General features: G+C 34.3%; 4 protein-coding genes across 9 annotated transcripts; 2 read left to right on the top strand and 2 right to left on the bottom strand.

Moving 5' to 3' along the window:
* Positions 1 to 2,028: 2,028 nt before the first annotated feature.
* Positions 2,029 to 4,757, top strand: LOC103488725 (serine/arginine-rich splicing factor RS2Z32-like). 4 transcript variants are annotated; one of them, XM_008447585.3, is made up of 7 exons: positions 2,029 to 2,088; positions 2,364 to 2,475; positions 2,993 to 3,032; positions 3,193 to 3,288; positions 3,662 to 3,855; positions 3,942 to 4,022; positions 4,164 to 4,757. In XM_008447585.3, the coding sequence occupies exons 2-7, from the start codon at positions 2,369 to 2,371 to the stop codon at positions 4,573 to 4,575; spliced, it is 930 nt and encodes a 309-aa protein (XP_008445807.1). In that variant the 5' UTR covers positions 2,029 to 2,088; positions 2,364 to 2,368; the 3' UTR covers positions 4,576 to 4,757. The 4 variants fall into 4 exon arrangements, with proteins under 4 accessions (XP_008445807.1, XP_008445806.1, XP_050947307.1 ...); XM_008447584.3 differs by having other exon boundaries at positions 2,035 to 2,120; XM_051091350.1 differs by having other exon boundaries at positions 2,041 to 2,195.
* An 869-nt stretch (positions 4,758 to 5,626) lies between these two features.
* On the bottom strand, positions 5,627 to 10,458 carry LOC103488726 (protein MAEA homolog). The gene is made up of 7 exons (XM_008447590.3): positions 9,815 to 10,458; positions 9,116 to 9,310; positions 8,889 to 9,011; positions 7,399 to 7,584; positions 6,469 to 6,602; positions 6,107 to 6,293; positions 5,627 to 6,011 (listed from the first exon to the last, which is right to left on the bottom strand). Exons 1-7 carry the CDS (start codon positions 10,133 to 10,135, stop codon positions 5,910 to 5,912), a joined length of 1,248 nt encoding a protein of 415 aa, XP_008445812.1. The 5' UTR covers positions 10,136 to 10,458; the 3' UTR covers positions 5,627 to 5,909.
* A 2,060-nt stretch (positions 10,459 to 12,518) lies between these two features.
* Positions 12,519 to 17,300, top strand: LOC103488729 (uncharacterized). The gene is made up of 5 exons (XM_008447597.3): positions 12,519 to 12,790; positions 13,413 to 13,849; positions 13,984 to 15,895; positions 16,057 to 16,263; positions 16,983 to 17,300. Exons 2-5 carry the CDS (start codon positions 13,512 to 13,514, stop codon positions 17,298 to 17,300), a joined length of 2,775 nt encoding a protein of 924 aa, XP_008445819.2. The 5' UTR covers positions 12,519 to 12,790; positions 13,413 to 13,511.
* LOC103488728 (deaminated glutathione amidase, chloroplastic/cytosolic) lies at positions 17,172 to 26,125 on the bottom strand. Of its 3 annotated transcripts, XR_007824453.1 has the most exons (11): positions 25,844 to 26,125; positions 24,857 to 24,993; positions 24,461 to 24,589; positions 24,194 to 24,252; positions 23,879 to 23,991; positions 23,710 to 23,802; positions 23,466 to 23,568; positions 21,156 to 21,238; positions 20,334 to 20,391; positions 19,831 to 19,894; positions 19,514 to 19,684 (listed from the first exon to the last, which is right to left on the bottom strand). XR_007824453.1 is itself a non-coding variant. In XM_008447594.3 (10 exons), the coding sequence occupies exons 1-9, from the start codon at positions 26,066 to 26,068 to the stop codon at positions 20,350 to 20,352; spliced, it is 984 nt and encodes a 327-aa protein (XP_008445816.2). In that variant the 5' UTR covers positions 26,069 to 26,125; the 3' UTR covers positions 17,172 to 17,321; positions 20,334 to 20,349. The 3 variants fall into 3 exon arrangements, 2 of the variants coding, with proteins under 2 accessions (XP_008445816.2, XP_008445813.2); XM_008447594.3 differs by lacking the exons at positions 19,514 to 19,684; positions 19,831 to 19,894 and adding an exon at positions 17,172 to 17,321; XM_008447591.3 differs by lacking the exons at positions 19,514 to 19,684; positions 19,831 to 19,894 and having other exon boundaries at positions 20,098 to 20,391.
* Positions 26,126 to 26,417: the final 292 nt, after the last annotated feature.

The following is a 26,417-nucleotide window of genomic DNA, read 5'->3' as shown; positions in this document are numbered from 1 at the left end:
ATTTTTTTCTTCAAGAATTTCTTTAAAATAATTTCTTCTCCCCTTTTCCAAATGACAAAGGATCCTATTTATAGACCCGGGGTGTGCCACAATTTAGGAAGATTTAATAAGTATAAAATCAAATTAGATATTATGTAATTTTATTAATTTTCTTTTTTCTAAAATAGTAAAAATATGATATTGAAAGATTTTGTCCGAAATAAATTTTTTGTTTTTTTCCTAAAGTGATAAAGATAAGTCAAATATGGTATTAAAATTTTTTGTATAAAATAAATTATCTTGCTTTTCCTAATATGATAAATCAAAAGAGATTTTGTATAAATAAATTAATTTGTTTTTTTTTCCTAAAGTGATAAGTTTAAAATAATAGATATTCTCATTAATGTATTTATTTTCCATTTTAATAAAAATATAAGAAAAAACATAAGATTTCATATTATTACAAAAAAATTTTACATTTTTCTTTTTTTAACAAAATAAATTAATGAAATATTTTAACCATTGCCAAAATAATAATGAAAAAATGTAGGATAAAATTAGGTGGCTACAGCAATAATGATAAAAATAATCTAATGAAGGAAATAATTGATTCTTAATTTTGAATTTGCTATATAATTAATTAAAAATAATCTTAATTCCTAGCTTTCTTCTAAAACTTTTTAAAAAATTTGTAGGGGCGACAAGAAGAATAGCAAAATCTAAGTTTTCCTTTGGATAAATGGTAAATTTATTTTAAAATTGTCAAAATAGCAAAACAGTTGATTTCCACGTAATAAATGAGATAACTATACCTTAAATGCCCCTACCTACTTTACAATATAGACCCCTAAATACAATACTAAGAAAAACCACAAATACCCTGTAATTACATACTATGCACTCCCTTCAATTTTCTAATTTTCTCTCCCAAAAAATAAATCATCTTATGGAAAGACTTTCCAACGCATTTGTTCTTCCATTTTTAAAGGCTTTCCGGTGCATTTCCACCGTAGCTTTTTCTTCCGTTTTTTCACCGTCGCTTTCTCTTCCGTCGCTTTTCCACCATCAGTTTCTCTTCCGTCGCTTTTCCACCCGCATTCAAATTCCACCGAGTTCTCAAAAATTTCTTCAATTTTTCTCCAATTTTAACATTCTTCAAATTTTCAAATGGCTTTCCACCCGCACCGTCGCTTACCACCTTCTTCTTTTAGTACAAATTTTCGTTTCTCTTAATTCTGGTTGATTGTCTTCTGATGAATATTCTATTTTTGTTTCCCTTAATTCCGATTGGTTGGCAAAATTAAACATAGATCACATTTTATTTGGCATGATTTTAGGGAGGTTTGGGATTTGATTCTAAACTTAACTATTTTCATTATATTTGCCATAATTTTAGGAAATAGTTGGAATTTGAATTTGAATTTTACTTGAGATTTGAAATTTGAATCTTTTAGATGATTTTTTTTTACTTTTTTAATATTTTTGTTAATAGTTAATTATTGCATCATCTTTATCATTATTTTAGGAGATATTCATTGCATTAAAATTATAGGACGTTAATAGCTAAAATTTGAATATATAATTATTGAAGGTAAAAATCAGAATAATTAGGGGATATTGAAACCAATTGAATATGTTTAGGGATATTTGGAAGAATATAATAATTTTCTGATTTAGTTAATAATTATCGGTGGGTGTGTTCATAAATACACTGTAATCGAATATGTGATATTTTATTTGATTTTTCGATCTCCTTAAATATATTATATTTGAATCTGGATAGTCCTCATCCATCGAAGATAATTTCGGATCAGAAACGTGGAAAACTATTTCAATTAGTTTTGCCATAAATAAAAAAATAACGTATTTTTTTAATTTTCATTCTTATATTTGCTATTTTCGCGAATTCCCCAATGCACACAATTATCACGGGCCTATTGTAGCGCGGCCCGGCCCAACTATTGAGGCCATGCTCAAATAACTTAGGCCGAATTGGGCCTACAGCCGTTTAGAAAAAGACAATGAATATAAAATGGTATGGAGCGGCTTGCGGAAATCATTTTTGCGAAAGACGTAAAATTTAGGGTTTCGCATCCTTATTGTTTCCAGGTGCGCTTCGCCTCCTCCTGCGATTTTTCTAGGTTTTCTCTTCTCGAATCCTCCCACTCCATATTCATAGCATTTTTCTATTCAAATTTTTGCTCAATCACCTTCCTGTACGTTCTCTATTTTGCTTATTAATTGGGTTTTCCTCTTCGATTTGTCTAATTGTTGAATTGTGTATATTTTCACTTGTTTCAACGTATTTTTGATTTGAATACTTGCTCAAGTAATTGGTTTTTGAATTCTGTCGCTGATTGTAGTGCTGTGGTTGATTTTTTTAGATAAAATGCCTCGCTATGACGATCGTTACGGCGGTACTCGGCTCTACGTTGGGCGCCTGTCTTCACGTACGAGGTCCCGTGATCTGGATGACCTGTTCAGTCGTTATGGAAGGTATGCCTATTTTTGCCGGGTGCAATCCGATATCGGTCGAATTTGTGTGGCAAAAGTAATTTTATGAATACGGAAAATTTGTGTGTGTTTAGTAGTGTCTTTTTCTTTGCTTCTATTGGCCGGTTTTGCTATTGCTAACATCCTTGTCAGAGTAAATTTTTAATTGATACTTCTCTCGAGACCTCTTGAGGTATTTGCCAAGCCCTTTTTTGGGTGCACGACTGTGAATGTGTATTTTGATATATCCATGAAAGTGTGGAATTGTTGATGGGTCTGTGTGGTTTAACTTGAGTGATCTTGTTGAAGGTTTCTTGGCTTATGCCAAACCTGGAGGTCTATGGTGAGAGGGTTCCCTTGGTGGATTTGGCGAGTCTTTCTATTATGTTATTGCCTGTTTTTATGGAAATGCCAAGAATCTCAGAATGGTGTTTAGTTCATCTATGAGGGGCGAGGTGTCAACCCTTTGGTACTTGTATCAAATGATGGCCTTACCTGTTTCTGGAACCAATTTGCGCAGAGTACGCGATGTGGATATGAAGCGAGACTATGCATTTGTTGTATGTATTTCTCTCCCTATACTTCTTTCATTTTTATTTAAGCTATTTTTGGAAGATAAAATGATATATGCTAGGATCCTTTCTCTATACTTAATGGCGCATGTTAATTTTGCAAGTGTGATCTTTTTCTTGGTCTATTTGCTTAAACATCTGATATCAGGAGTTTAGTGATCCCCGTGATGCTGACGATGCAAGATATAGTTTGAATGGGCGGGATGTCCATGGAAGTCGAATCATTGTGGAAATAGCTAAAGGGGTATGTTCCATTATCTTTCCTGACAAACCTTTCATGAACTTTTTAATTTCTTTCAGACAAGTTACCTCTGTTTTTTCCAGGCTAGTCATCATTTTTATCCTTTTAAGTGGTTAACTGTTTCATATTTATGGTGGATTGATAACTGTTTTGTGATTTTGAATTATTATTTTGGTTTGTGGAACTTGGAAGATATCCTTCACGTTCTTTTGCAATTGTGCTCTTTTCATAGTCTCATTTGTTCATTTTTATAAAGGCTATGTGTAGTTTTCCTGGCTTGTGCAGGTAAGTTAAAGCTTGTTTATATCTTGTACATTAATTTTGTGAACTATTTTATTTCTTTTGAATGTAATGAAAATTTCCAATATTGATTTAGGTACCTCGTGGTCCTGGTGGATCCCGTGAGTATCTTGGTCGAGGTCCTCCAGGAACTGGCCGTTGTTTCAATTGTGGGATCGATGGCCACTGGGCGAGAGATTGCAAGGCTGGAGATTGGAAAAATAAATGTTATCGATGCGGCGAACGGGGTCACATAGAGAAGAATTGCCAGAACAGTCCCAAGAAGTTGAAGTATATTATCTTTTCAAATTTTCTTTCCCTTCCCTTTTTAATTTTTCCCTGTTGATCATTCTGAATAAAGAAATTGTATGGCACAGGCGTGGAAGTTACTCACGTTCACCAAGCCCTCGCCGTGGTAGAAGCCGCAGTCGTAGTTATAGCAGAGGTCGAAGCTACAGGTTTGTTTCAATTGAACCATCTCCCTCTAGTCTGGTATTGAAGTTTTCCTCTTCCTTCATAGCCTTCATGAGCAACAATTAATTATTTTACTTGAGGCTTTATTCCTTCCTGATTGAGCAATTCGTGTATTGTGTCCTCAGTCGATCTAGATCTCCTGTAAAAAGAGATAGAAGCCTTGAACGATCAGATAAAAGATCAAGGAGCCCAAGAGGCAGATCAAGCCCAAAGAGGCACAGTTTGTCACCTCCTCCAAAAGCTATGAAACGTAGCCCAACTCCTGATGAAAGAAGTCCAGAAGAAGATGCAAGACGCAGTCTGTCCCCAGGAAATCGTGACAGCCGCAGTCCTAGAGGTAGAAGCAGAAGCCCAAGAGGAAGGAGCAGGAGTCCAATGGATGAAGGTGAGGACTTCAACGGTGGTGGAAGTAGAAATTATCGAAGGGAAGAAAACGGATACAGTCGCAGCCCCAGCCCGTTGCCTAGAGAAGAAAGGAGTCCTGTAAACGACGAAGATAACAACGGTTCTCCAAGGGGTGGCAGTGAATCTGCATAATAGAGAGTTCCTTATTTTGCTTCTGCTTAAACACATGCGTTTGCGTTGGAATTTTATAAGAGAGACTTAAATAGTGTATTGTGATTGAATCCCTCCTCAAATGTTCATCAGCACCGTATTTTTCCTATTTATAATTCCAGCTAAATTATGATAAATTATATATAATAATCTGTTTCTTATTATTTTGGTAATTTTCTCAAATGCTATTTTCTCGATCAAAGAAGGAATTGTGTATTCTCTTCTTTTTTGGTAATTTCCATACGTTCTGATCACACTATAGAATTTCGATTATATAATTTTAATATTCAAGTGTTTGCTTTTAATCGAACAAAGATCTGAAGAACTACAGCTTCTTTTATTAAAACTTTTATCCAAGTCCATGAATCAGATTTATTTGGACTGGCTTCAAGTGTATCCTTACTATCGAAGGTCAAAGTTGTTGGAAGATAATTATTTACATCTATTTTCAAGGATTCTTTAATTGATAACAGTCCTTTATTTTTTGTTTTTAAGAGATGTAATTGTAAAAATCCAATGCGGTAGCAATGAATAAGAAAAGTTCATCGTTACCTAAATGTTCTTTTGGTCCCATAAGAGTGTTCTTATTGGTTTGATTCTAATTGTCATAAGAGTGTTCTTATTGGTTTGATTCTATTTCTACAATTGTAATGTTGATTATTCGCTAAAGAATATTAGAGATGAGTGATATGAATAATTCACACTATTTTGAGAAATTTTTTTCAAACTTTTCAAGCCAAAAAATGATGATTTGTTTTTATTTGTAACATGAACCAGTTTTAGCATTTGAGGAATTTTTTTCGAACTTTTCAAGCCAAAAAATGATGATTTGTTTTTATTTGTAACATGAATCAGTTTTAGCAATCTTCTCCCCTCAATTTAAATATTACATATATCCGTACTTATCTTGATGCTTCTAAAGACATTTTCAAAATTTATTTGTTTCATTCCTTTGGTTTATGTTTTTCACCACTTTCAAAACCACAATTGAACTACAAATAAAAATATCAAAAGATAAATTAAAAAAAGTGGATTACAAAATAAAGAAGCTTCATCTTCAGAACAAGTGTTTCTAAATACAACACTTCCCACCAAATAGAAAGAACAAAGCTATTTAATTTTTATTTACATGTCATCATTTCTTGGAACATACAGGGAAATTTCTTTTTATAAAAATATACGCCCCCTCCCCTCACCCCACAATGAAATATCAATTTCCATAAACTCATGGGGCCATATTGATAATCACTAGTAAAGAACCAAAGTGTTAAAGATGATAGGAAATGTGATTTGCACTTACCAATATATTGCAAGTTCTATGATATGTATGCCTTCATCAGCTCTGAATAGTTGCACACAAAGCCTGTTCTTGGGCAAGTGATTTTACCGCTGTTTTCCTTGGCCATTCTTTCTAGAGCCTGCCAAGCGTCAATGTCGAACACAAACTCAACATTTTGAAATGAACTTTGTTATAAATCTTCTAATCAATTCATACAAATGAAAAGATGCTAACCTTGGCACTGTACACATAACCATTTGGAAGGACTTGAGGTGGGTTCTCGGTGTCCATGAGCTCTTTCGTTATGTAGCACACAAGCTTCGAGTGATGCTGCTTCGAGTAAGGCAATGGGTCTGCCAGCTTCCTAAAACTTTCCTGTGATAATGGGTCCTCCTTGGTGCAATCATCCTCATAGCAGTATCTTAGCAGGTCAAGGCAAATTTCATATGCAATATTCTCCTTTTGGAGTAAATTTAAGATGAATACTTTTACGTGAAATTTTACTTTTTCTAGAAGTATTTCTTGATAGAATGAGTTAAACTGCAGTGAATATTAATCAGCGGCATGTATATGGGACAAGTCAATAATAGGGATACGGTGTTTTGAGAGCAGATAAGCCTGCTTGCAGATAAATATTTAGCAATGGCTCGAGCGTCATGCCATATATTTTGCAGAACTCTTGTCTAAACACATCCACAAGATGATCCCACTGCTTTGGTTCAAATAAGACCTATAAAACACAAAAGGAGAAAAATAAATTAAACCGTATGGTTTCTCATCAACTTCGATGGAGTACAGCCTTCTAATATGGAGAACAGACTCAATGTCAGCATAAACCATAATAGAATTCATAGTAGAGTTGTAGACTAGGATAACTACACTTGCATTCTAAAACGCTGTTAGGCCTTCGATTGTGTATCAATATCAAAGGAGGAGTAAGGGTGAAGTGGGGAAAGCAATTGTAGTAGAGGGGGACCACAGAGATTGAGAGGAGAGATGAGTATATTAGCTTTGTAAAAAGGGGAGGAAAGTTGGTTAAAGTTTGGGAAAGGGAAAACCATCTCGAGAGTGAGTGGTGGGGAAGAGTCGATCTGTGATCTGTTTAAACTCTAGGGTCTATCATTGTACGATCTAGCACTTTCTCATTAAAGATAAATACCTTTCAAAAATTTGAGACAGGAAGGACATACATATATTAAACACAAAGATCTAAACCAAATAATGTCCATCTTGATAACCAGGATGGAATCCAAAGGGTTTTGGGCTTAGAAGGTAGTAAATGATGAAGGACGAAGATATCAAATCACTAATTGTGAGGTCATAACTAGTCAATCTTAATCAAATTCTGCTCCAAGAACAACTGTTGGTGACTTTCACTTCGATAGGATATAATTTTCCCCAAAAGCTTATCTATAGTTCATCCTAATATAACCAATAAATGTATTAAAAAGACATATTTGGTTAGTCAGGGAAAAATGAACAGCTTTCAGTTTAAAGCACTAAAGAAACAGGACAAGGCAATTCACCTTGTATACGGCACACTCTGTACTACTCTTGAAAGCCAAAGTTGCCATGACACGTTGCAGTTCTTTCATATGGGTAGCTCCCCACGGAGCGAGATACTTTCGTGCATATGCAATAGCTTGCATATTCTTGTCACCTCGTACCAATTCTATGAACTCTTGAAGCCTCAGTTGGAACTCAAATTTGCTCTGTCGTGAATAAAACGCAACAATTTATGTAAGCCGAAAGAAAACCAATGTGATCCTAAACTGCATTTGAAATCATTCAAAGTTTATTAGTTATATGACAAAATTACGGCTGTAGAACAATGATATCCTAATGGTACTTTACAAGCATGGAAATTGCCCCATACTGTAAGAAAATAAGATAAGTATAAACATACATGACCAAGAAGGTGAAGGTGGAATTTCTTTTTAATATGGAGCAGATTTGAAATGAATTATACTACAAAGAAAATTTTGCCGAAATGAATAATCTTTACCAATCCCATTTCAGAAATTTGGGGGCATGGGCATCAACCATCTAAGAGCATAGACACTTTAATTTGGTTAGTGTGTCCATGTCCGACATGTGTCGAACACTTGGGCACTCTAACACTTGGTGGACACCTATTGGACACTTGTCAGTGCAACAAATGCATTGGACATACATAGAGTTAAGTAGACTAAAAAAACACATATGACAGTAATAATAACTTTTGAGTGTAGAATACATCAAGCCAAGTCTTTTAAGCATATAAATGCATCAATGCATTTACAATGATTTTTTTACTATAAAGATAGTATATATTTTTCAAAAATGAACTTTTTAATAAATGTGACCTTACCGTGTTGTGTCCTAGATTTTAAGAAAATGGTGTGTTACCGTGTGCGTGCTTCTCTTAGTCAACCATCACCCATCCCCTCAAGAAAGGAATCCTTTGTCCATCCAAGTGAAGAAATAAAAACATGTCTACTTCAAATTAAATCTTAACAAACAATACTTTTTCTAATAATAACAAAATTAGAAACAAATAAACAATTACAACTCAAGAGGTAAAATAATAATAATAATAAATAAATAAAAAGAGAGAGACCCAGGCCATGTTGAACGAATGCTAGTTGTGGAATCGTCGTTTATTTAATTACATTCTCAACCCATCTTAACATTGATTCCATAAACCTTGAAAAGCTACCTAAATTGCAGTAACAAAAATATAAGACACAATAGACATGAATTTAGTTAGTTCATAAGGAATTAACCATATACTATTTATTTTTATGTTTGAGTGAATAACCAAACTTTCATTGAGAGACCGCACACACTATTACACTCCCATCATTAAATGATTTCTCAAATGGTACGGAGTTGCAATGAAACACGTAAACCAAGTCTAAAAGTAACATGGCAAATAAACTACAACACAAAGAACTCAATTGCATCATCATTGTTGATATACCTTGGAATCAATTAGTTATGTAAATGAAAGACTTTGACGAACCAAAACGTATACCTTGGACTTCTTCAACCTTGACTTGTTGTCAGAGCACCAGGCAAGTGCAGGTGCTATCTCCTTATTCTGAAGGGCATCAATAACCCTTTTGGCTTCTTGAAAGACATCAATGTCAACAAGATCCTGAGATTTATGACATGGTCAAAAGCAGATTGTATATTTCAGAATGCAAACATCATCTTATCAGTTTGGACTCAAATTCAAGAATTCAAGAAAAGTGTAAGAACCTGAATATTGCTGCTCTCCGATAACTTCATTGCAGTCTCAAAATATGACATCCGAAGCATATAATCTACAAGGATCCTTTTCAAGCGTGTGCTGTTCCATTCCGCCAAATTATCAGCATCAGCTGATTCTAAATGAACTAGTCTAGCACGACACTTCTGTGCTTGCATTTGCTCAGTGCGACTGCCCTCTTCCAACTTAACAACAAAAAGAAATCAAAGATAAGAGAAATGGTAGCCAACAAGAGTTCAGCTCAATTGACATCTGAGCGTACTAGTATCCACGAAAAAGATTGCTTTGCTAAAGAAAAGATAAGAGAAAGGTTTCCTTGTCAATCTTTATCATGAACGGCCAATCCAATATTTTATTTTATTTAAGCTTGTTCAGTAATTAAAGTGCAAATCCAATATTGCCACACAGTTCTTACGAACTACCCGTGTAACCCTAGTCCGGAACCACATCAAATAATCGAATTCTAAACATCATAAAAAATTCAACGACATCGAGAAAAACGTGCCCCTGAGTATGAAACCTATGAAATCATGGACGCAGTACAGTGATTCCTCTTAAGAATAAGGCAAAAGAAACATCCTAAAAAGCAGGTTTCCGTCGCTAGATTGACCTTCGCTACAACAATTACATAATAAAATGTTTAGGAAAATAAACTCAAATAAAAAGGGGGAAAACCTAGAATCAACTACCTTTCTCTTCAACCCCTGCAATCTTGATACAAGCGAATTGAAGTGATGTACAGCTTCTTCCGTCGACATATTATCGCGATCGGCGGCTTCAGTGACGCTGGATATAACAGCAGAAACCTCTTTCTCAGCAACGCGATGATTAGCACGAATCGTCTTCTTGTAGTGCTCAAATGGAACCCTAAGAAACTGATGTTCCAGCTTTAGAGACTCCGCCAATCCGGTAAAGTTGGAGGGTGTAGGAGTGATTGTTGCGGCGGCGGCGGCGGCATTGGGCATGTCGGTTTCAGTGGCGGAGCCGTTGGGAATGGAATCGACCTCCATAGACAAAGAGACGTGGATTTGGAGAGAAAACTTTGGATTGTATTGGAGGAAAGGTAGAATGGAAATGAAGGTGTAAGAATCTGAATAACAAATGAAAAATCAGATTCCGATGACGTTCATCATCGATCGATTAAGTCATCATTTTGTAGGATAATCATTCAAAATAAAATTTATTATTAAAATAGGATTCATGAAGTTCCCAAAAAAAAAAAAAAATGACAATAGAAAATTTTCAAGTAATATTGTGAAATAATTTAGGTTTAAAATTAAAAAGATACATTTTTTCATTACAAGTCAATTAGAAATGCAATTAATATATTACTATATTACTAGGAACTTTTTCTATAAAATCAAGTAAATTAGTAACTTCTTGAAAAATAATTGAGATGTATGGTGATCATGCTTCACAGGTTTACTGTGGTGTGCATCATATAGCATGTTATAGGTCTAACCCAGTAGATAGGACACCCAATATCATATTTAAATGCAAATTATTTGATGTTTGGTCCTTGCAATGATTGACGTCAATATCTATATAGAGAAAAATACACATAATTTTTTCAATGGTAAAATTATAATTCAAATAAGCTATGGCATGCAAAACAAAGAGAATCTAAATATTGATGTTGTACTTGACACAATTGATACGTTTAGACATGGATTTCATATTTGACACATAACTTGAATTTCTAGAATATCTAAATACTTTAAATGATACCTACGCGTTTTATGATTGATAACAAACTCTCTTATTTTGAATTTACCGTCTTGTGTTGGTAGAAAACCCCAACTCATGATATTTAGATTATCAAGGTTCTAGGGTCATATTAGGCTATTGTGCTCATTGTCCAATAGATTGTTCTTGTTCCAAAGTGTTTAACATGTCTTGTTTGTCAAATGGTGAGGCTCACCCTCATCAAAGGCCAAGGTTTGAAGACCATTGGCCTCAACTATCTTCTTCCTCCCTAAGTGGGTCGAATCGATGCATGGCCCATTATTGAAAACGGAGGCAAGCAGAAGATGAGCAGGTTTGCAGGAAAAGCAAGGACCAACAAAAAATAAATCTATTGCTGTTAATATAATTTAGGTTAAGATATTATTTTCATCCATATATTCAATTTGTTCAATTTTATTATTATATGTAGTTTCCATTTTTTTTCAATTTTAGTACATTATATGCAATAAGTCATGAATTTAATCGATTTTGTTAAAAGGTAACTTTAAAAATCTAAATTTCGAGAAAATTTATAGTAATACTAATGTATGTAGAATTTCCTTTAATATGTCTATTACATGCTATCTAAGAATTATGTAAGATCCACACAATACATATTTAATAATTTAATAAATCATTTAATGACGTTTCATGTAATGAACCAAGTTAGTTCCGTAACACTAAATGTTCTTCCATAAATTTCGAAGTATAAAAAGTAAAATTCTATTTTTATCCATAAACTTTATATTTTGTTACATTTTGGTACTAAACTTTTAAACATTTATTTTATTTCCTAAACATTTGAAAAACAGCTTAATTTGGTTCGTGTTGTTATAATTTTGTTAACTTCTTCTAACTCTATATTATTTATTATATTAATTAATCGATAAATAACCAAAAATCTTACAAATTTGTTAAATAAATATTTTACGTCAATAAAGAAACATAATTAACAAACTTAAATCAAATAAATCCAAATGAAAAACTAATTTTGTTCCTTTTTTCTTCAAAATTTAATCTTTCACATTTCCTCCCATTCCCTATCTTTTACTTATGTATTTCTTCACATTAAAAACTTAAAGCAAATACGATATTGAATAGAATAGAAAAGATAAAATAAAATTAACATATCGATGTACTAAAAACATAAAATAAGTATAATACAAGTACAAAATAAACTATATTAAACTGCAGATAAATATCCCCCAATGAATTACAACCTCCAAACAAAACAAAATTTGGAGAAAGAGGAGAGCACATCACATAATATATACATTAAAATTTTTTTAGACATGAATAAATTGCATCAAGCATATGATTTATCCGATAAAATATTAAAAATAGTTACTTTTGAGTTATCCAATCAAATATCAATTTACCGTTCATCATTTTTTAGAAGATTAACTAAATCTTAAAGGTGGACTAAAATACGCATTTTTTTTTTTTTTTAAGTTTAGAAACTAATTAAATATTTTTAAAAGTGGAGGAATGAAGATAGAATTAAACCTATAACCTATTGTTAATTTTTGGCCGTCGAAAAAATAAGATTTACATGTAGTCGCCCTCACTCAATCACTACTCAACGAATCCCGCTCCTCTTCCTCACAATTAGCGGCAACAAAAAAATTTAAATATATTTTTTCGGACAGAAACTACCCTTTCCATAATTCAAACAGTCAGAAGAAGAGAAGAAATCTTGAGAAAGGAAGTTTGGATTGAATGCAATATCCTAATTCATTTTCGCATGTAATTTAGTCTTCCATCGTTCAATCATTGTTAATCCCCGCCAGAATTGTAACTGCTGTTGCCGCCGTCCATGCAGTACCGCCAACTCTCCAAGCATTCAATGCTGATTTCAAGTTTCCTAAAATTTCGGAATTCTGAGTTGTCTTTGGTGATTTGAATTTTGAATTTGAAGAAAAAGAATCTGGAGACTAACGGTATGTTGACGAATTTATTACTCTTTTGATTTCTGTAATCAGTGTGAAATTATTTTTTGAAGATTTTAGTTGGTTTTCTTGGTCTTTTCTGAATCGATATCGTCTAATGAAGTTGAGGAGAATTATGTTGTTATTGTTGTTGATGCTGTTTATCATTTCGAAGAGTGAGTGAAGTGAGAAAGTTTATATTCGGTTTTCTGTTTTTTGGAGTTTCTCTGTTGATGTAAGATATTGTAGCCGCGATAGAGGAAATTGACTCAACCAGAGATGAATACTTTGATGATCGGATTTGATTTGTTATCGTTGAGTTGTTTTATTTCTAGCCTTAGATGTCGTTCTTTTACTTCCTCTGTTGTATTATCGTAATCAAATAGAGGATTGTGGATGAAAATCTGGATTCTATGAAGCTGTCTTTTTGAATTGTGTTCTAAAAAATTTCGCAATTTGCAATTGGAGGCGTTGTAAAACTCTTTTGTTTTGGATAATTTCTGTCAATAGTCATTTTAAGACCGTCAGTGAATGTCTCTGTCATTCTTCTACATGTTGAAAATCTCGTCTGGTAAAATATTGTATTTCTCTGTCATTTTTCTCCGTCTCTTTATTAACGACACTCTTTTTTTAGGTCTAGAGTGATTGTATTAGAAATGGTAAGGAGAGAAAATATTGGGATTGAAGGACAGAAACTCCAATAATCAACTTGAATCAACAGTCAGAACCGAAGATGAAGAAACTATTTCTAAGATCGTTTGGCACTGGCCATGGGAAAAATAATTCAGCTCTTCCATCAACAAATGAAAGCCAAACTCACTGGGAACATCCATTTGAGAGTAGGACAAGTAGTTCTAAAGCTGGAAGTAGTCCCCAAAGTACCAGGTCTGGGAAGCATATAGATGACAGTGAAAGGTTCGGCATGGGTCCTAAACTTAGAAGGACCCGGTCATTATCTTCTGCTGCATTTAGAGACCAAGGTCAAGTAGACTTTTATGGTTCAAGTGATCCAAGTAGAACTCCTGGCAATTCTAGTAGTGGCTTTAAACAGCAATGTGAACCGTCATCTCGGTAAGGATGATGATCAAAGATCATCTATTATGATGAAAAATAAGTACTGAATTGTATGGAGCATATTATATTTTTCAAATTGGTGGTACCATAATATTCTTTAGATTAACTTGTGATCTCGTGGTATTTGCCAGTTGCCAAAGTCCATCTCGAGAAATGCAATTCAAGACAAAGCAGATGGAAATGCCAAATGATTACTATACTTCGGGATTTGTTAGGCCAAGCTCCAGAGCTTGCTATGATTCATCAGGAAATTCTTCCACTAGCGTCAGTTCTGTTTCAAATAGAGTCTTAGACCGCTATATAGATGGTGAACAACACCAAGAAATAAATGGATCTATGAATAAGTGTTCTCAGAGAAATAATGGGTGGCGTCCTCCACGAGCTCAGTGTCTGCCACACTCTTCAACAACAGCTAGTATTAAAGATAAACCAAGATCATATTCATCCAGAGAAGCTAAAGGTTCTATTTCTCATTTATTATCCGAAGAAGTGGGAGAATATGGATTTGGAAACGACTCACCTCAAAGTATTGCGAAGACTGTTGTTGACAGACTCTCACAACATCATGTTGTGCCTAAAGTGAACTCAAGAGAGCTTGGTGAAAATGTACCCATCACAGTTACAGATATTCATACTCGATCGTCTAATGGATGCTTTGATCCTAATTCAGATTTAGCGAACCAACCATGTTTCCCTACAGATGCGCCTTGGAAAACAGTTAGTGAACACATGTATGAGACCTGTAAGCCTAGTGAAACTAATGAGGACTTTGATGGAGAATTACAAAAGAGGGCCAAGGAAGCAGAGGAGAGGGTCATGTATCTGTCTGAAGAACTTGAACAAGAACGTTTCAATCAATATAGAAAATTTGATGTGTCAGATCTGATCCAGATAATTAAAATTCTCACTGGGGAGAGGTTCACATTTGCACTTGAAATTTCAAATCTTTTACAGTCTCGGATTGCTGATAGGACATGTGCCAGAGAGGAGCTCAGACAGGCAAATGCAGAATTGGAGTCAAGAACACAGAAACTAGAGAAGGAGAAAATTGAGCTGCAGGTAGGACTAGAGAAGGAACTAGACAGAAGGTCAAATGACTGGTCGTTCAAGCTTGAAAAGTACCAATTAGAGGAGGAGGGGTTAAGGGGGCGAGTTAGAGAACTAGCTGAACAGAATGTCTCACTACAAAGAGAGGTTTCTTCTTTAAACAAGATGGTAACAGAAAACAGAACCATAACAACTAATCTTGAGCAAAATATCGTGGACCTAACGGCTAAAATTGATGAAAAGAACGAAGAAAATAAATATTTACAGATAAATCTTTCTAAATTAGAAGAAGATTACAGGGGAGCAATAGAAGGTATGGATTGCATCAGAAAGAATTATGAGGAGAAAGAGAAGGAGTGCAAAGATTTACATAAATCAATCACAAGGTTATCAAGAACCTGCAACGAACAAGAGAAGACCATAGATGGTTTGCGGGAGAGATTAAGCGAACAATTTAGTAATATTCAGCCAGTGGAGAAATTTGATAAGCAATTCGAAAGATTGAAGATAGAACAGATGAGATTAACAGGAGTGGAACTGGCTTTGAGAAAGGAGTTAGAATCTTGTAGAGTTGAAGTTGATTCTCTTCGATGTGAGAATATAAAAATATTGACTCGCTTAAAAGACAATGGGAATGAAAGTGGTGCTATAACCTTCAAGTTGGATAATGAAATGTCAGCTCGTGTTTACCATCTTCAAAATCAAGGTCTGGTATTACTAAATGAGAGTACTCAATTTTGTTCCAAGTTACTTGAATTCATTAAAGAGAAAGTTGGTCAGTTTTGTCCAACCGAGCATAGAATGGAGCATATCAAGAACGGCTTAGATGGCCAATTTTTTATTGAGTCTGAAATCAAAATTCAGAGCCTCAAGCATGGAATTGAGAGCCTAACAATGAGTTTACAGAAAATATCTATGTTGTTGCAAGCAAAGTCTAACCCCACTTCTCAGACTTCAGGTGTAGACGCACTACAACTCAATTGTCAATATCCAGAGGTGAGTAATTTCTGAATCTTAAATTAGATCAGAGTTGATTTAAAGTTGTTTTCATTTGGGGAAAAAAAGTCTAAATGGTAAATTCATGTGGCTTATTTTGATTTTACAACTTCTTTGTTTTTTCTATGGCTGCTACATTAACAGTTTATATTGTTTTGTAGGATGGTTTAAGATCCGAACTAAAAGCAGAAACTTTATTTTCAAGTCTGTTGAGAGAGAAACTATACTCTAAGGAATTGGAAGTGGAGCAGTTGCAAGCTGAACTGGTAACAGCAGTAAGAGGGAACGACATACTAAAATGTGAAGTTCAAAATGGAATGGATGGCCTTTCCTGCCTTACCCATAAGATGAAAGATCTTGAACTTCAGGTAGTTTCTTAATGTCAACTTGATCTTGAAGATAATTTTGTTGAATATGATGGCTTCGTCATTATTATGCATAAGTAATAATATGAAATTTGAAGAATGTTCTAGCCTGCAATTTCTATATATTTCTTAACAACTAATTTTGACCATTTAAAATTTGGAAAATATATTGACAAGTCATTTTCTATATATTTCTCTGCTTCTATCTTGTGCATCCGCCATCAATTTGTGGTCAACGTACTCAAGATTATGTTACATTACAATTTCTTGCAGTTTTCTACTGGATTTTAGGCTAGTTTTTTTAGATCTTCAACATCAATTTCCCCTTTCTAGTTACGTGATGTGACATATAAATATATTCTACGACACCTGTCCACGCTTACTAGGACATGCATCAGTTAGATGCCTATGAGACACTTGTAACACTACAAACACATATCAAACACTAGTTGTATAGAGTAAATATGGCCCCAAAATTTATTAAACATTTGGCAAGCATACCAAATAAATGAAAAGTAATAGATTTTGGGAGTAAGATACATCAGATTTTCAAACTTATTGCCTTGAAATTGTCTCGTGCTATAAAAATGATATATACATTCTAACAAATAAACATATTTTAAGTGACGTATCAATGTATTCATGATTTGTATATGTATCCATGGTTCTTAGAAAGCTTATCTTTCCGTAAAATTTAAAACTTCGGTTTCGTTATGTTACAGTTACGGATGAAAAACGAGGAGATAAGCAAGTTACAAATGGGGGTGGAAGAGTCTACAAGGGAATTAGAAAGTGTAAAGGCGATATTAGAGAAAGTTTCAAAGGAGAGAGACATGATGTTGGAGGAAGTAAACAAATACAGGGAAAAGAATATGCTATTGAACTCAGAAGTTGATGTGTTGAAATCAAACGTAGAGACACTGGAAGAGGATATTCTGCTGAAGGAAGGTCAGATAACAATTTTAAAAGATACAATTGGGAGTAAATCTATTGACCTTCTTGCTTCTCCCAATTCTTCATGGGATTTTCAACTGCAGTAACTGGATGATTTTGCTGACTGCCTGCAGCAGCAGGTAAATTGCACATTTACCTTTGATTTGTTTTTTGTCTTTTTTTACTCTAGATTTTGGGATCTTTGACAAAGTCGAAGATTTTGAAAATAAAAGAACCTTGATTGTTTTTTGTTTTGTTTAAAAAAACTTGACCTCACATTTTGTTGCTGTATCTAGTTAGCTTATAGTAATAGCATCATCTTCTTCTTTTTTAATTTCATTCATATATATATATAAATTAATTTTGTGTAAATATTTTTGTCGAGGTAAAGTTTTGACATGAAATTATTCCACATATTGCCATTTATTTTTTTTTAGGATAATTTTTTTTAAGAAGGGTACTCATTAGGGTGGTTTCTCCGCAAGTAAAAGTGTTTATTTGAATTTTCAAAATCCCTTGTATTTTATCAATTAAGGGTGTGATAATTGGAGGAATGATTAAAAAGGAGATAGATATAAATAATTTTCGTACCATTAGTTTTCTCAAATGTGATTTTGAATTATTATGTTTAGTTTCAAAAGTGATTTTAGGATTAGAAAATTACTCGAAGGAGAAAGGGTTTATTGTTAAATAGAAGGTCAATTCTCATCTATAGTAAATATAAAAGCTTGGATGAGAATTTTTTTTTTCTCATTTTTGACATTTCTTTAGAAGTAACTTCTATAATAAGGTAGATGACAATGTTGTCTTTTTCCTTTCCTATTTTTATGCTAAATGAAGAAGAAATGAGGTGATTTTATGAATTGATTAGACAAATTAATTGTAACTTATAAATAACTAATAGCTCAAAAAAACCAAAAATCTTTCCAACTTCTAATAGCTCAAGAAAACCAAAAGTTGTAACGAACGAACAATTTTATAGCTAAGAAAATCTAGAAGTCCATCTTCTAAATGGAAATAACTAATAATCCATTTAATTATTAATTCTTACACAAAATACAATGAATGAACCTTTAAGAATTCTTAAATATGAATGGCTATAAAGCCCCTTTTTCTATCTTGGAGTTTGCACACAATTTGGATAGTCTTCCAAATAAGAAGGAATATCTTAGTTTCATTGCATGTTTTCAGTTATGGGTTGTTCATTTTCTTATTATTTATTTATTTATTTTTTGTTTGTTATGCTTTTCTAGATGTGTTTATTTTAAAAATATATCTCTTGAAAATCTTTTATATTTCATCAATGTTTCAAGTTGATACATAAAACATCACTTTAGAACATCTCCATCTCCAATAGTTGCTCAGTGTGATCAAATCGAGAAGTTATTGGATTTGATCCAATAAATCCATAAACATCAGTAAAAATGAAAGCAAATACAAACAACGATAGAAAAAGATTCAACTATAGAAAAAATATATCCTTAATTATAGTATGTGATTTATGAAGTTATTGTTTTTTTTTTAAAAAAAAATTATCTCATCAATCGACATCTTTAAGAATATCTATATGTACTTGTATAAGAAAAAAACTTTGGATTTGCCATCATCTCTTAATTTGTATTTTTTTATTCACTATCAACTCTCTTCTTTTAAAGTTTCTAGAATTTAGAATGATAAACCAACGTAGTATAGTTAATTTATTTTTCTAATAGTTACGCAAAGTAGAATTGTTAAGCAATCATCATAGCGTTCTATTTTAAGAACTATTTATGAGTTTAATCTTAAAGAACAATTGGGAGGAAAATTAATCAATTGAAAATGAAGATATTTAACAAAAAAAAAAGTTAGAAGGAAAAAATCAAGCTATGCAATAAAATGAAAATGAAACATAAATGTCACGTGTCAAACTAGTTAAATAAAATGAGCGCAAGAACTTAAAACAATTCTCTGTTAATCACCTTTTAACTGGTTATAGTAAAATCAAATTTAAATGGTATGAGATTTTACTCAATTTTCAACTAATTATTGTAAAATCAATTTTAAATGATTTGAGATTTTACTCATTTGCAACTACCAAAAAATAGTCTTTGATGGGTATGTTTTATGTTGCATTAAAAAATAAAGTTATATCCATGCAGAGTATTTCAATTTTAACATTAAACTTTCACTTTCATTAGTTTAAAACTTATGTGGTGTAAACTCTAGAACTGATTGGCACTAACCCTAAATCTCTACTCCTAAAAGATCAGATAAATAAATTGATTACTTCCTATTCTAGCTTTATATTTAGATCAAAACTCTTAAGAAATAAGAGCTCTAGTGGAATAAAACAAACAAAATTGAATCAAGAGTATCTTCAATCTTATATATTAGCAAGAAAAGCGCCCAAACTAACCTCAAACCTGGCTCACGAGATTGACCACAAAGATAAAACAAACTAAACAAAGGAAGACGGGAGAGCCCACCCTAGATAGATAAGGGCCCTCTAGATTGAAAAAAAACCTATCCTGAGAATGAACCTACTAAAAGAAAAGGAATCAGACTCAAATAAGACGAGAAAGAAATTCACATCCATAAATCAAGCCTAGGAAGAGGCTCAAAGAATTTGAGAGGAAGGAAAGGAAGCATCAAAATTCTAACTTTTTGGCCACGCTAGATAAGGGCCCTCTAAATATCTTTTCTCGACAAAAAGTGAAGGTGACTGCAAAAAAAAACAAATGTGACTTCACCGTTAGCCACTTGGCTTTTCTTTCTTGCTGAGCGGCCAAACAAGAAAATAAAGGCGAGAAGAATCTGCAATGCATCATCCTTCAAATTCGACGTTTCTTTCTACCGCATCATTCTAAATGAAGTTTTAGTGTAACTTCTAATTTTTTGGATGGACTTAGAAAAACATAGAAAGGGTTAAAATAAAAATTCATAGACATGTAATTGAAACTTTAAAAATCTATTATACAACCTCGAGAACCAATTAAAGGACTTCTTAAAATTGAAGGGTCAAATAGACAAATTTAACAATTTAAGAACTAATGTTACGATAAGAAATCATTAGATCGATTTGATCTCTGCAGTTAACTGAGGAATGTACGTAATAATAATGTTAGAAGTATAAAAGTTCTTTAAAAACAATGTGAATGCACCTGAATGAGGAAGGAGTCAGGTTGACGCTGGTTTCCAAAAATCAAAGGGCTTCCGTTGCTGAAAACAAAGAAGAATTATAGAATATGAATTCAAAGCTACTTCTTATAGAAGTACATGGGAGAATAATTTAGAATTTCTAAAACTCAACTCCACTATTTTTTTAGTAGATTTAAATGGATTGAAGCTTCAACTTATAAGGAGGAAGATCATGCCAATTTATTATTGAACTAAACACACTTTGACAGATTCACACACTAATTAGTTGTATTATAAACACTAGAAAAAAAAAACTGTTTTTCACGGAGTAAAAGCACTTCCCGAGAACCTTAGTTCACTATAATCAAATGAACTTTTTCTAGCCTACTTCAACCATATACTTTTAAGTTCCATTACATTTTAGTCTAAATACTTTCAAGTGTCAGAATCTTAGTTTTTATCATTTCAATATATAATAAATTTAGTTTAGTACTTTAAACAAATCTCAATTTTTAACTTTTATAAAAATTGGTTAAACGAGCATAATAATTCTCATGCAACGGAAGACACTATGTGAATATATTTTCACAAGTTTTAACAGGAATGATGATATAGAAGTACAATGATTAAAATTGGATATTGGGACAAATATGATATTTTAACCGATTATTTTTTTCACTTGTGCATGGGATTATTAGCAGGTGAGGAAGTTTCTGTGGCAACAGGGTTTTTAAGAAAAGCAGAAAGGTGCAACACATATTCAAATTAAAATAAAGGACACTCAAACTAGAACAAAGCAGTTATATTTCTCTAGTTCTATGCAAATAAAACACAATTGAACTTACCTGGGCAATTGGAAGCCTTATTCTCACTGCCTCGATCAAATCAAAATCAATGTCTGCTACAGCAATTCCCGTTGATAATCGATCTGAAATAAATGAAATAGGAGGGGGAAATATTGGCACAGCAGACTACATGCAGTTTATCGTTTCTTTACATGTTCCTATGTGGAAAATATTGTACTCTAAAACATATAATGCATCTTAGTGAAAGTTGGATACCAACCCAATCGATATGTATTTTCGGATGTTTCTGAGCATATAAAATAGGATCCAATTGTAACAGTGCCAAAATAGCAAATATTTTCAATGTACATAACATAATTCCCAAATTTGAGATTTAACTCAACACAAATGCAAGAACCAGAACCTTGCCCTTGTAATGTCAAGGTGCTAGATGCACGTGCATCCCTGCATTGGGGCACCTGTTGCGTTGAGGCATCCGTCTAAGTGCATACGGTGTGTTCACCTGCGTGGTTGTGCTCACCTACATGGCTGCTGTCACAGAGTGGAAGCGTGGTAGACCCCCAAACTAGCCATGAGCACAAACGGAGGTTAGTAAGTGGCAAGGAGCGTAACAGGAGGAAGTCTAACGGTTGACGACCTTTGACCAAGTGAAGACCTGTGCCAAGAGACTTAGGGGACGCCAAGTTAATACATGCAACAACCCATCTGATGGCGGGCAGGTGGAGAAATGAGCGGCGCATGCCTCGGCCATGGATAAGGCTGGACAGAACACGGGAGTGCATCAGGAGGCACAAGGCGCAGGCGCTGCCAAGAGACACTCTCGCTAACCTCCATGCTCATGTAGCAGACGGCAGGGACGCTCAACTGAATAGGTGTGCGTACAAGGTCAGCATGACACAGCATGCGTGCGTGAGGTGCGAATGCGCAGGCCAGCACCCATGGGCGGCGTTGGTGAGCAGGTGCACACTGGCTGCGCCCAAGGCCCAAGGGGACTTGGAGGTCCAAAACACTTCTTCAGCCCATTAAAGGAGACCCACGAAGAAGAACATGACACAATCTGGTTCGGTCAAACACGGAACACGTGGCAGCTATCCATGGAGTAATGGGACAAGATGGAAGCTAAGGAGTGGGGAAATTCTTTAGGCTCAAGTCCCACATTCTACAACCCCTCCTAAAGCCTCCTAAAGATTAGTTGAGGGTTGATGGTTGTGGATAGAAGGGAGTGGCCGAGAGTAAATAGTGGGGAGGTTGAGCTCAAATTAAGGCGACTCCCTCCTGGAATGTAGGCCAGAAATTCTCTCCCTCCATTATAAATAGTGAAACCTTGTACTTGTCAAGGAACACTATTCATTCACGGGTGAAAGTGAGTGAACTCTCCTTGTAAATTCTCTCTAGAGAAAGGTTTCGTAAAGAAGTGTCCTTTTGTGGTTTTCATAGCTTATCAATAAAGAAAGTTATTTCCAGACTTCTCACTCTCCCTCTCTATTTCTGAAATACGTGAGTGAAGCTCCATCCCACTCTAGGGATTGTGTGGTGAGCGGATATCCTGTTGGTGAACTTGTGAGCCCAAAATAGAAGGCTGGTCAAGGTGTTCCTTGATGCCACACGGAAAAAAAAATATACGCATTACCACGCTTTTGCCCCGTGAAACATAGCCAGAAACCTGTGGCAGGCATGTGATCCTCTCATCGATAGTTTCTACTTACAGCCCCACAACCAACTTTTTCCCTTCCTTTGCTCCATAATCAATGCCATTTTCTCTTGCTAAGCCTTCTCCCTCTCTTTTCGTTCAAGCAAGGAGCACCTTATTGGAACTAATAAAAATATTATGTGCACAAGCTCTGTCTATAAAATATCAGCTCAAGAAATGTTGATTACTCTCTCCAATGGAGTACAATGGAGTATTGAAGCAATGTTCAGATGGAAACCAAAACTTCAACCTAGATTTTGTACAGTTACCTCTCTTCTATTAGTTGTTAAGAGTTTTGTAATAAAATTGACTGGATTAATCTTCGCTTATAGTTAGGAAAGGTGAAAAAACTATGAAGAACCTAGAGCTGTAAGCATGGTAAAATGTATAGAGCTACTGTAAGCAGTGCAGAACTGATACACTATTATTCATTAAAATAATTTGCCATCATGAGGCATCAATGGCATCAGACCACGATGAAATGTTAACATAATAAAAATTCAATCTTAGAACGTTTGGGACCATTTCATGCTCTGATGATGGAAGATGAGATTCATAGTTAGAACTTAGTAGGACTAATCCTATCCACAAGATCGTTTGCTGGCAATCCATAAAAGGTGTGAAAAATGAATCTAGAAGAGGAAAGGAACAGTTCTGACCAGATAATCGACCAACTATTTTTCCCCACGGATCAATGATTAAGGAGTCACCATAACTCTCTCTTTTCTCATTAGCTTTTCCAGCTTGAGCAGCAGCTATGACCTGACAATGCGTATATGTTTATTTTTTCACCATAGAAGTTAGCAAGAAAAACATAATAACAACCTTTCAAAATCATTTTCCCTGACATTCTTTAAACAAAAAGAGAAGCTTGTATGCCAGGCTGTTGAAAGAAATTCTTACATAGCATTGATTCTCAATTGCACGAGAACGAAGAAGAATTTCCCAATGCGCCTCCCCAGTTTCTTTTGTAAAAGCCGAAGGAACCAATAAAACCTGCCGGTTTTCATCCAAACTCAAATGTTAACAGGCATGAAAATAGTATATCGATACACACATGATTCTTTCATACCTTTGCGTTGTGTTGAAATCTCAACTGTAGGTAGAGCTCTGGAAATCTCAAATCATAGCATACAGTCAGACCAAGTCGTCCAATAGGGCTGTCAACTGCCACAATGTGTTCTCCTAAAATATAAACAACTTATTAAGATGCACACAAATTTCTCAAATCATTGAATATAATTGATTCATGCCACATAACCTTCCTACAAAACACTATGACATTGTAGCTACTTTTAGTGGGAGTCTATTAACATAATGAAGAAAGAAAAAGGGACAGAAAACCATTATGCATATTTCTGCATTCGTAAGATGTTACGGAAGTTACCTGCCTTTGTATAGCTGCTTTCTTTATACACTCTTCCACCAGGAACGTCAACATCAAACCTTTACATAAAAGAATAGCACAGCATAAAGATAGAGCATCCAAAGTAGTGCAGGAAATGTAGTCATCAGTCACATTAGCTTCCCACACAAATGAAGTAACTTTCAGTATTACAACAGTAAAATTCAATCAAGTGCCCAAAAGCATGCTATCTCTATCTGTCTCTCACAAACACACACGTTAATATAAAATAAAAAGCAAGTGTATTACAAGTGTATTTTCCTATAACTGCTCGTGATGGTTCCAGTGTCATCAACTATGACATGTGTGTTGTAGAAATGTTGATCATCTGGTCCCTTCTCTTGAAAGCCTCCAAGCGATAGCCATATCCTGGATTCTCTGCAAATTAACTTGGGGTAAACAGAAATTAGAAGACGTTTTAAAGATGTTGATGAAATCACTATTTGTTACAGCAGATTATGCCCATATAAACGAACTGAAACCAAATTAAATTATCAATTTTGTATGTTCACGATATCTTTTGTAGAGAAGAAACTCAAATAAAAAGACACTCAAATCACTGTGATGATGCAGATTAAAATTTGAGTGACAGATTCATTTTTGTGTCTTCAACAGAAATGCAACAGCCGAAGATTTAAGAACAACCTTGCCAAAGAGCAGTATTGGTTCATAATTGGTCCGTCCAAAGGCTCTGCAATCTTTTGACTTTCCCCTTCACTGGCAGGCATAAAAGAAAAATCTTCTGGAAAGCATATCAGTTTTGCTCCAGCTGAAGCTGCTTCCTATGAATATGTTAATAATCATGTTACCTTGATTAGCTAAAAGCAAAATCACTTCAGAACAGGGAATACGATAAATTTATTGATAAATCAGTCAACCAGACATCAAATCCACTGTTTTCTAATCGAGAGGTCATATATACATAAAGATAAATTGCATTCACCAAACAACTAATACAAGAAACTGGCCAAAATTATAAGAAGAAGAAGAAGAAGAAGAAGAAGAAGAAGAAGAAGAAGAAGAAGAAGAAGAAGAAGAAACGTCCGATCAGTGGAAAACAGCTAATATCAACTCAGAGTAGTATCTCCTCCACAAGTCAACTTCGTAACCCAATATTTTGTACTCCTTACATTCTTCTTTCTACAACAGGACTTATAGTTTACTCCCATAGATAACTTAAACCAAGCATTTCAAACAGAAATTAGGCTGTTCGCTTCTTTGATCGACAAAGTTCCGATCAACTGTGAAATTTGTTTCAAACTTTGTAGACACGGAGTGAGCGTCGAAACGGCGGAAATTATAAATCTATCCAGATTACGAAGAAAAGAAGAAAAAACCTTGGGTCAGCGGAAAGCAGCAAAACATCCACTCAAAGTAATAACGCGATGAGCTCAACTCGTGACCAGATGTTTTGTACCCCTTATTTTTCTTCTTTCTACATAAGGACTGACAATTTACTCATAAATAGCTTCAAACAAGAATTTCAAACAGAAATTAGGCTGTTAACGACCTTGATTCATAATACTCCGATTAATTATGAAAGCTGTTCAAAACTTGGTAGATAACGACAAATGCAGTGATGAAAGTGATAACTACGACAAGAACAATGAAGAAGCCTATGAGTTAACATACTTTGACGAGTCGAGAACAGGTAGCGAAGTTGGAAGAAAGATTGTTAACGGAGGTCATTTGAGCGACGGCAACTCGAACGGAGTTAACTGCCATGTCCGCCGATCCTCCGGCGAAAGCGTTTGCGAAATTCGAACGGATCAATGGAAGGTGATATCGAGCTGAGGCAGTTGGTGTAAGGAATCGAATCAGGTTTTGTTTGGGAGACAGCCACGGAGAAACGGACATCTAAGTTTGATCACAACCACACCGTTTCTTTTCCCCTCAAATTTCAATGAATGGAAATGGAGCTGAAAGTTTCAGTTTTTATTGGTTGCAAAAACATATTTTTTTGAATTTTCTTGAAAATAGACAAAATTCACTAAATATTTTGACTTCATGTTAAAAAGAAATCCTAAAACATAACAAATTTTCGTTTTTTTTTTCGTGGTTTAATTTTGAATATTATTGTAAAATTGAGGAACATCATATAATTAAGGAAATTGGATGAAATGACAACAAAATTTAGAAAAAAAGTCGATGGCTATCAATTTATCATAGGGTTATCAGATGGTTATCTGTTTTTAAATTTCTACTT

Source organism: Cucumis melo, chromosome 10 (assembly GCF_025177605.1).
Source record: "Cucumis melo cultivar AY chromosome 10, USDA_Cmelo_AY_1.0, whole genome shotgun sequence".
Classification (NCBI taxonomy): Eukaryota; Viridiplantae; Streptophyta; class Magnoliopsida; order Cucurbitales; family Cucurbitaceae; genus Cucumis; species Cucumis melo.
The sequence above is the reverse complement of the archived record's forward strand: the minus strand, read 5'-3'. Positions and strand labels throughout refer to the sequence as shown.

Bases quoted from the DNA above. Each gene is read 5' to 3' on its own strand.
- LOC103488725 (XM_008447585.3), top strand. From the start codon at position 2,369: ATGCCTCGCTATGACGATCGTTACGGCGGTACTCGGCTCTACGTTGGG. The intron at 3,033-3,192 runs GTATGTATTTCT...ATCTGATATCAG, and splicing joins AGCGAGACTATGCATTTGTT to GAGTTTAGTGATCCCCGTGA. The intron at 3,856-3,941 runs GTATATTATCTT...TGTATGGCACAG, and splicing joins AACAGTCCCAAGAAGTTGAA to GCGTGGAAGTTACTCACGTT.
- LOC103488726 (XM_008447590.3), bottom strand. From the start codon at position 10,135: ATGGAGGTCGATTCCATTCCCAACGGCTCCGCCACTGAAACCGACATG. The intron at 9,012-9,115 runs GTTCTTACACTT...CATAAATCTCAG, and splicing joins CGGAGAGCAGCAATATTCAG to GATCTTGTTGACATTGATGT. The intron at 7,585-8,888 runs GTATACGTTTTG...TATTCACGACAG, and splicing joins CAAGGTTGAAGAAGTCCAAG to AGCAAATTTGAGTTCCAACT.
- LOC103488729 (XM_008447597.3), top strand. From the start codon at position 13,512: ATGAAGAAACTATTTCTAAGATCGTTTGGCACTGGCCATGGGAAAAAT. The intron at 13,850-13,983 runs GTAAGGATGATG...GGTATTTGCCAG, and splicing joins CAATGTGAACCGTCATCTCG to TTGCCAAAGTCCATCTCGAG. The intron at 15,896-16,056 runs GTGAGTAATTTC...ATTGTTTTGTAG, and splicing joins TCAATTGTCAATATCCAGAG to GATGGTTTAAGATCCGAACT.
- LOC103488728 (XM_008447594.3), bottom strand. From the start codon at position 26,068: ATGTCCGTTTCTCCGTGGCTGTCTCCCAAACAAAACCTGATTCGATTC. The intron at 23,992-24,193 runs GTAACTTCCGTA...TTTATATTTTAG, and splicing joins AAGCAGCTATACAAAGGCAG to GAGAACACATTGTGGCAGTT. The intron at 20,392-21,155 runs GTAAGTTCAATT...CTTTGTTTTCAG, and splicing joins TAAGGCTTCCAATTGCCCAG to CAACGGAAGCCCTTTGATTT.